This window comes from Euprymna scolopes, unplaced genomic scaffold (genome assembly GCF_053919585.1).
Source record: "Euprymna scolopes isolate OS-2025 unplaced genomic scaffold, ASM5391958v1 sca574, whole genome shotgun sequence".
Taxonomy (NCBI): Eukaryota; Metazoa; Mollusca; class Cephalopoda; order Sepiida; family Sepiolidae; genus Euprymna; species Euprymna scolopes.
The window spans coordinates 18128-28425 of NW_027633629.1; the positions used below are offsets into that span (position 1 = coordinate 18128).

General features: G+C 33.7%; 1 protein-coding gene across 1 annotated transcript; it reads right to left on the bottom strand.

The window, feature by feature from the left end:
* Positions 1-564: 564 nt before the first annotated feature.
* Positions 565-1017, bottom strand: LOC145275076 (uncharacterized). The gene has a single exon (XM_080127590.1). The coding sequence runs from the start codon at positions 1015-1017 to the stop codon at positions 565-567; it is 453 nt and encodes a 150-aa protein (XP_079983716.1).
* Between the last annotated feature and the right edge of the window lie 9281 nt (positions 1018-10298).

Here is a 10298-nt window from a genome sequence, read left to right on the forward strand (position 1 = left end):
GATTCATACAAATTGTGAATTGTTTCCAAAGGAATTTTATCCCATTGTTCTGCTAAAACATCCTCCATTTTTTTTTTTTTTTAGAGAAGATAGCGGTGGAAATGAATTTCTTACTTGAATCTACAAAATCGACCATAAATGTTCAATAATGTTGAGATCTGGGGATTGTGGTGGCCAAATCAGATGCTCAACTTTATTGGAATGCTCCTCGTGACAATTTTTAATAATTCTAACTGTATGGATTGAGGCATTATCATCTTGAAAGATGGCGTTCCCCTCCGGAAACAGTTCTTGAAACATAGGATGAACTTGGTCACCCAAAATTCCTAAATAGTCTCGACAGTTAATTCTTCCATCAAGAGTAATCATTGGTCCAGCAGATTTCGAAGAAATAGCACTCCAAATCATCATCGAACGCCTTGCCATGCTTTATGGTTGAGAGAAGGCAGTCTGGATAAAATGTTTTTTTTTTCGGCTGTCTCCAAACGTAGACTCGGTCGGTAGTCGGAAATAGTAAAACGATAATTCGTCAGAGAAAATCCCATTTTTCCACTGCTCGGGGGATCAATTTTGGAGGGTTTTACACCACTCTAATCGCTTTGAAACAGTTGTCTTTAAAAGCAGAGGTTTTCTAATTGCAGCTCTTCCGTAAAATCCAGATTTGTACAGCGCTCGGCGAACAGTTTTTTGTGGAACTGGGTCCTGTAAATGTTTATTTAGCTCTGCAGTGATTTTAGGAGCTGTGGTCTTGCGATCTTCTCTAACAATACGCTTAAGAGTCTGACGGGTTCTTCCAGACATCTTCATATTTCGACCAGACTTGTGCTTTACTGAGAGCGTTTTTCCTTCTCTTTTAAAAGTGGTCATTACTTTTGAGATAATACTTCTTGAAACGCTAAGCATTCGTGCAGTTTCTGTTTCACAAGCACCTGCCATACGAGCTCCAACAATTTGGCCTTTTTGGAAGTACGTAAGGTTTGCCAGTTTTATAGGAGAAGCTTTTGATATCTTAGGCATATCATATGATATAAATAATAAACAAAAAAAAGCATTAAAATATGTCAAGATTTGATTGTTTAAAACACGTTCAAAGATTGATGCCCAAATGTGAGTTGTTTCTCTTATTTTGTCCACCTCTCTCTCTCTCTCTCTCTCTCTCTCTCTCTCTCTATATATATATATATATATATATATATATATATATATATATATATATATATATATATATATATATATATATCCGGGCATGAATATGAAGTGAAAAGTAATTATCTTTATATATATATATGTTTCTTGTTGATTTTTTTAAACGATAAATACGGTTAAGTAGCGTCTTCGCCTCGAAGATCGTTTTACTTAGGAAATCGCCCATGTTTTATTTGGACGAAGATAAATAATACTATTATTTTTTTATTTTTATTATTTTTAAAACAGTAATCTACGGACATGCATGTTTCGAGGTTACTATATCTCTTCAGCGTGGCTTGACTGTGTGTCTAGTAATACACATGGTCCGGGATTACATTCCTAGAGACACAGTCAAGCTACCCTGAATATTAAAAATAATATATATATATATATATATATATATATATATATATATATAAATAATATATATATGTTTATATATATGTGCAGCAAGTCATTATTCAAGCACATCTGATTGAATACGACAGTTATTCTTTTTTTCCGATTTTTCTGGATATCTTTTCCATTCGCCAAGCGGTCTTTTTTTTCCAGCTGACATATTGTATAAAATGGCGTCAAAAGTTGATGTTCAACCATATTCTTCTCAAGCGCTTTCTATCGGTGCATCCGATTATCATCAGGAGCGATTGTTGTTATCGTTTTCTTTTTCTTTTCCTTTGAGGCTTGTCGTATTTATATTCTTTTTTATATTGGTTATAAAGATGGGTGAAGGATGGTTAGGGGCGAATTATTTTTATTTTTAATTTCGATTTTCTTATGTTATAGTTTATTTAGTTTCTTGTTAGTTATTAAATACTGTTAGTATATTTGCCCCGATGTTAAATGAGGTCCGGTTAAAAAGAGGCTTATTTTTTTAAATAAGTATGGCTTCTAGTAATTTTAGTCACCGTGTGCAATTGTTAAGGTATCGAATTTTAATATTGTTAGTTAATATATTTCTAATGTCGGACGACTGTAGTTTTTATCATGGGATGTTAGGTGTTGTTTTATGGCGCTATAGTTAGCTAAATGATAGGTTAATTGTACGGGAGAGTGTTGTGGTGTGCCCTATATATGCATTGTACGAGTTTTTAGAGTGGGTTCGAAGACATTCTTGGAAGGGGCAAATAAATTCATACACTACATTAGTTTGGTTTAGTGTGGTGGTATTATTATTATCATTATTATTATTATTGTATATATATATATATATATATATATATATATATATATATATATATATATATAAAATAAATACCCACACAGATATAGTTCTATTTTCAATAAAAACTCAATAAGAATTTTTTATTCAACAGTGCCTAATTTAGCACAAAGAATCTTAACATCTAATAACAAAAAAATAAATCATCCCAAAAAATCCCTTTCCCAATTAAACCCAAAACTAACTGTAATTGTAATAACAAACATCTTTGCCCACTCAATAATGATTGCATCCATAAAGATGTTATATGTTCATGCACAATTACTGAGTTCCCACGCAATCCTCCCATAACAGACACTAATATTTCATCTTCAAGTTATCCTTCTTCCCATCCTCCATCTGATATGGTTACTAATCCAATATACCAGTCGAGCAGCCCCTCCATCTACAATCATACAACTAGCAATCATGATGATGATAATAATAATAATGATGATGATAATAATAATAATAATAATAATAATAATAATAATAATGCTTCTAACAGCCATCCTAACACTAACAACACTTATTATCCCCTCCAAAACAGTCGTCATACTATCATTGTCCCACCCTTTGTTGAACACAATGAACAAAATCAAAACTATTTAACTAATACAAATCAGCAAATTAATATTAATATCAGACCTCGAGCTTTTAATAAAGTACATACATATATCGGCGCTACTTCAACATTAATTAAGAAAAGAATATCAAACCTCATTTCTTCTTTTAACAACCATAATTCTAATAATAACCAAGGAAGTTAATTTAATTAAAAAACTTAACTCTAATAATACCCCCTTTTACATCAAATGGACTATCATAAAAATGTTAAGTCTTATACCCCAGGCTCTAAGTCATGTCGCCTCTGCACAACCGAAGCTATAACTATAATTACTTCCCCTCAAAGTAACAATATAATAAATTCTAAAAACGAACTGATCTCTTTCTGTAAACATAAGTCAAAATTTAATTATGGTAATTTTGAAATTGCATAGCTATTACTTTAACCTTTCATATATATAAAATTTTTCTTCAACATTATCATACTTTCTTAATACTTTATAACACAATACTCCTTTATTTTAATTCTTTATTTCTTCTTTGCTTGACCGTTTTTTATCTGCAATTTCCGTTTTAGTCTTTAAATATTCCTATCTATCAATTATAGCAATCTACTTACACATTCATATCCTGTATGTATATTTATTTATATTTTACTATATGCATTTACTTACATACTTACTTGCTTTATCCAGAATTTGCAGATACCGGCCATCCTCTCCCCTTAAAAAATTATTTTATATTTTATATTTATTTTTATTTTATATTTATTTTTTATTTTTTATTTATTTTTTATTTTTATTTCTTTCTTTATTTCTTGATTTATTAATTAATTAATTTATTTTTCCATTTAGTGTCTTTTAATAACTTTTGCTGACATTTTCTTAAGTAATAACCTGTACATTTCAGTTGACCTCTTTTTGCCCTATGTTATTCGCGCCTTTTAACATTATCCTGTCTGGTTCATTTTGACATTTGCTTTTCCAATTTATATTTAATTCTATCACCATTTAATCTTTTTTCTCTCTCTTTTTCTTTACTGATTTTTTAAAATTAATTAATTGTTCTCGGCAGCCGTGTTAAAAGCATATCTTATTTTTCTTTTATTATTATTATTGGATTTTTTCCCCTTTTCCTTGTACATATTTGTGAATTATTCCGCGGATTTCGGCCTTTTGGATTATTTTGGACCATCTTCCAATTACGAGATTTCATTGGATTTTACTTGTGCGAATGGAAAATTAAATTAACTTTCTTGGACTTACATTTTTGGATTTTACCGTCATTACCTTACCTTTCACCAGATTATCCATTCACGTGAAATCACCTTTTTCTTCACCATATTCCCTCTGCTTCACTTTTTGTTATCAAGTAAGATCTTTGACTTACTTGCAGTTTCATCAAATATTTTTGCATGCAAAATCCGATCCCACATTTTGCTAATTCCAACCCTCTGATGAGAAGGAAAGTATTTCTTCGAAACTCCGCGGATTAAGGACTATCCACTTAGTAAGTGTTTCATTTTCAGATTAAATATGTTTTTAACTCTTTTTAAAAGTATTTTTTAACATGTTTTATTAACTATTTCTCTTATATATATATATATATATATATATATATATATATATATATATATATATATATAGTCATCCACATACAGTACTTTTTCGCTGTTTCACAGCTCATCAGTGCGGCTAGACAGGCAACTGCCTTAAATGACAGTCAAGTCTTCTCACCATTACGCTATATGGCTATGCTAAGTGGGTAATGAATTAACGATGTTTTGACATCATCCAAATGCCTTCGCTCGATTTATTTACACAAATAGCATCGCTTAATACGCTATTGGCAGTTTGTATATCACTTCCCAATATGCTCAACCCAAGATAGGGAGCATTATATATATATATATATATATATATATATATATATATATATATGTAATTATTTTTTTACTATAATAATTAAATACCTACACTAGTGTTTCATCCTTTCAGGAATCTTCAGTGCAGGGTGTCATGATTAACACCAGTCGAACGATTCGAACTTGGCAACACGAGACATCTCTGGCTCGATTAGCAAAGACCGTATCCATTCGGCTGCCATTAACCGCGTGAAATAACGTTGAATTTAAACATTTTAATCTTAAATGTTCTTACGTCAGTCAGACAGTGATCTCACCGTTATACGATGATCTATGCATAAGAGCTAAATTGACCGACTTTAATTCAACTGAAAGAGCTCAGCGATAAGAAACGAATTTATTAAAGGGGCTGTCATAATTATTTTTTTACTATAATAATTAATTACCTACAGACACTAGTATATATATATATATATATATATATATATATATATATGTGCTCATTTAATGTCTTTAGTCTCTTTACCGACATACGATTGGATGAGACTATACGTATATATACAGACGCGCTCTATGACTGCTCCACGGTTTTGTGAAGAGAACTTATTTTAATGTGCACAAAATCCGTGGAGTTTAGTTTTTGTGATATTATGTACTGTCAGGTCGACGGGGTTTCAGTGGGGAGTCCGTTGGCCCCAACTTTAGCGGATATTTTCGTCGGGTACCATGAATCCGTTTTTTTCAATTCTATAACAAAACCCACTGCATATTTCAGATATGGTGACGACACTTTAGCTATTTTTCCATCGCAAGGTGAAGCGTCGATATTTTTTAATAGGTTAAATTCTTTGCATGGGGCTCTTAAGTTCACTATGGAAAGTGAGAAGGACAATTCGCTTCCCTTCTTGGATGTTCTTTCTCACTACAATTCATAGAAAGCCGACATTTACTGGCCTATATGTGAGCTGGTTGTCTTTTGTACCAAAATCACGTAAGGTCGGCTTAATTAATACTTTGGTAAATAGAGCCCTCATGATTTGTTCGCCTAACAGATTAGACGCCGAACTCGATAAGATCAGGGAAATATTCATCAATAATGGTTATCCTGTTGACCTTATTGATGACTGTATTTTCAAAAAGGTTGCGGATTTTAAATCCCCTAAAAAGTTTGGACCCTTGAAATGCCCGGTTTATTTAAAATTACCGTGGATTGAGGTAACAGACTTTCCAAACAGATTTGCAAAAGTATTTACGACTGCTTTTATTCTGTGTCCTTGCGTTTGGTATATACTACGAGACCTGCTTTTCCGTCTTTTCGCAAGGACAGTTTGCCTTACATCCAAAATAGCAATATTGTATCAGAGAGGCGGTAGCACTCTCTATATAGGGATGGCCCGTACACGCCTATATACGCCTACAAAACAAAACTATCCAAATCTCAACTAAAATCAACTTATAAGTTTCAAAAAGCACATATTCTTACAGAGAAGCGTCTTACGAATCCAGCGAGTGTCAGAACGTCGGTTAAAATGTCAAAAGAGAGCAAAAAAAAAAAAAAAAAAGGGTACAAAAATGGCCAATTGTTCTTCTTTCTTCTTTCTTCTTCTTTCTTCTTTCTTTTGAGACGATGTATCTCGGTGTACGAACGGTCTCTGACAACAGTTCAAGCATCAATCGACTGCTCTTTACACGGAGAAGTTCAGTGACCCATCGCTTTTTAGCTAACTCCATAATTAAATAAGATTACGTGTAATAACAAGTTTTAAACACTATATACCCAATGTAGACAGACCACTTCGAACATGGAACTTCTCTCAAAAGGGACAGCTCCAAATAATACACCGGATGCTCACAGACGTTCCAGTTTGCCAGTGGCCTATATTTCTTGGACGCTGAATATTTGAGGTGAACGTTAAGGTTTTTTCTTTAAACAGTAACCCACCAGCGTTAATGAAACCACGAAATCTTTATCTCAGTTGATCAAAATTGTTATAAGAGTAACCTATCAGCAAGTACGACGTCAAAAAACAATGTTATAAAAACAAATAATTCTTCAGATTTTGGACTGTAAAATATGTACAAAATGTTAATGCTGTGACCAGGATTCGAACCTAGGTTAGCACGGCCACAACGTGGGGTCCTAACCTCTAGACGATCACGGCTAACACTGACGTCTGTCGCTCTTGGCAGAAAGACACATGACTACTGTCAAACTATTGAAAAATAAGGAGGAAACTTGAAATTCTCACGCATGCGCAAAAATACACTATAGCAACCATTGTTAAATGCAGCTGAATCTCTTCGCTCGCTAAGAAAATTAGATCAGACCAGTTCTTCTAAGAACTCACCAAACGCCAAAGGAAATAAGTTAAATTAACCGCAAAAGAAACTGCAAGAAAGTCATCTTCTAAGAACTCACTGGAAGCTGACCAAAAAGAATCAAAATCCAAACCCTAGCCACAAAAATAACTAGATATTGTGGCTACTATACACAATCTACTAATAAAAACAAGTAAGTTTTCTAAAATAAACTACAATAAATTAACCAAGTAACCTCACACTGTCACTGATTAGGACTTCATATAAAGATAACAACTACACTATTGGTGTATATACCGTTCCACACTTTAACTATTGGTGACGGGGCAGTATCTCAATTCTACGAGAGTTGTCTTGCTATAAGATAAGTGATATTATAGTAAGATACACATAAGTGTTATATGTTTACATTTAATAAAAAATGCCAAAGTCAGCACGTAGTAAAAAAGCTCAGAGAAATATAGACTATGAAAAAAACAAAGTCAAGGTATTATCTGAGCAAAAAGAATACTATCAGAAAAATGCTGAAATAATAAAAATTAAGTATCATGCAAATCCTGAGGCAAAGAAGGCTGCCTCACGTGCTGACTCAAAAGCACGGTATAACAGGGATCCCGAGGGGGAAAAAACTGCCTCACGTGCTCTTTATAACAAAGAACCAGAAAAAAAGAAGGCTGCCTCACGTGCTGACTCAAAAGCACGGTATAACAGGGATTCTGAGGAGAAAAAAGCTGCCTCACGTGCTCTTTATAACAAAGAACCAGAAAAAAAGAAGGCTGCCTCACGTGCTCTTTATAACAAAGAACCAGAAAAAAAGAAGGCTGCATCACGTGCTGACTCAAAAGCACGGTATAACAGGGATCCCAAGGGGGAAAAAGCTGCCTCATGCACAAACTATTATAAAAAGACCTAAAACCCAGCAGGAAGCGACCTGCTACTAATGGAGGCGGCAATGAGCCGCTTCCTAAAAAAGACAATACTATCATGAATGTAAGTTTAAAAATAAGACTGTAAGTAAAAATACTAATTAACAAGAATAAAAAAGCATTGGAAATGCAAAAGGATATAGGGATGGTATGCCAAAAAGTATACAAACAAGATAGCTATGAATGGCTAGGCACATGGAAATAGAATTGCATCCAATGTATAGCCCTATAGCTTTTTACAACCGTAATGATGGCACGGAATGAAGATTGGAGAAAAGCTATAGGGCTATACTTTGGATGCAATTCTATTTCCATGTGCCTAGCCATTCATAGCTATCTTGTTTGTATACTTTTTGGCATACCATCCCTATATCCTTTTGCATTTCCAATGCTTTTTTATTCTTGTATCAATTCAAATGCCAGTGCGATGCTGGTTATGTTGGGCGAACATCCTTGCATCTTTTGACTCGTATAAACCAGCATGTTCCATCGAAGATCAGACAAGGGAGGATGTCTACTTAAATTAATATATATATATATATATATATATATTATGTCAAGGCTATGAGTTCCATTATAGAAGCGTTGATTTAATTTGAATAAAATAAAATACGCATCAACTGCGCTTGAAACCAAATCACAACGCAATATTAGGAAAATAAACAAATTATTTTACTTGCTTGAAATTTATAATTTAAATATATTTCGAAGTCAAACTCCATCCTCAGTATGTTGTTCTCTTTTTCTTCTTCTTCTTTCTTGCCATGTTGTAAAGTTGGTGAAAGATAATATATAAGAGAGTCGCACTGATGAGCTGTGAAACAGCGAAACGTACTGTATGTGGATGAGTATAATGTTCCCTATCTTGGGTTGAGCATATTGGGAAGTGATATACAAACTGCCATTAGCATATTAAGCGACGCTTTTTTGACCACAAATCGGGCAGAGGCATTTGGACGATGTCAAAACGTCGTTAATTCATTACCCATACAGCAGCAGCCGTATAGCGCAGTGGTGAGAATTCTTGACTGTCATTTGAGCGGTTGCGTTTCGATCCTGCCTTGAGGTAGTTGCTTGTCTAGCCGTACTGATGAGCTGTGATACAGCGAAACAGTATTGGATGTGGATGACTATATATATATATATATATATATATATATATATATATATATAGGAGTAGGTAGTAGTTTGCTTGAAGCACTGTTGGTAAAGACATATATAGAATTTTCTTTTTTAAAAGCCAAAGACAATGCGGGGAAAGACCGGAATTATGAAAGTAAAGAAAGAAAAACAAACAAATGTAGACGAGTGTGCTTGAGTGGAGGGGTGTCTAGCCTTTATTCGTCTATCCTTCCTCACCTCAATTGAATCCACTTTTGTCTTTTGAAAAAGAGAGGTCCCTTTCTCTCGAAATTAATCAAAGTTCCATACCACCACGGACTTTACATACACCGGACATACCAACTACTTGGTTATAAATAATTATACATTGAGGCGAGGAAAGATAGACGAATAAAGGCTAGACACTCCTCTACTCAAGCACACCCGTCTACATTTGTTTGTTTTTCTTTCTTTACTTTCATAATTCCGGTCTTTCCCCGCATTGTCTTTGGCTTTAAAAAAAAATTATCTCTCTCTCTCTCTCTCTCTCTCTCTCTCTCTATATATATATATATATATATATATATATATATATATATATATATATATATATATATGTCAACAAATCGGGCGGAGGCATTTGGACGATGTCAAAATGTCGTTAATTCATTACCCATACAGCAGCCGCCGTATAGCGTAATGGTGAGAAACATTGACTGTCATTTGAGCGGTCGCGTTTCGATTCTGGCTTGAGGCAGTTGCTTGTCTAGCCGCACTGATGAGCTGTGATACAGCGAAACAGTACTGGATGTGGATGACTATATATATATATATATATATATATATATATATATATATATATATCAAATGACATTATACATTAGTTCGATTTCGTGTCAATTGAAAGTAACTGAGCAAGCTGAACTTTTCAAATTATCCAACCATGTTTCACATATAATCTTAATTGACTTGCGATTTGCCAACGATTCTCGACTTCAAAATGGGACAAAATATAAGAATGAAAAACTACTTCAAGAAGGACGAGCGGAGAAAGGCAGACATTTGTATTTCTGACAACCAAGACAGAACGTCGAAACTGATATTTGCTGGTGTTCATTTTGGCGTTATTGAA

Excerpts from the sequence above, each read along its gene's own strand:
- LOC145275076 (XM_080127590.1), bottom strand. The coding sequence starts at position 1,017 with ATGCCTAAGATATCAAAAGCTTCTCCTATAAAACTGGCAAACCTTACG.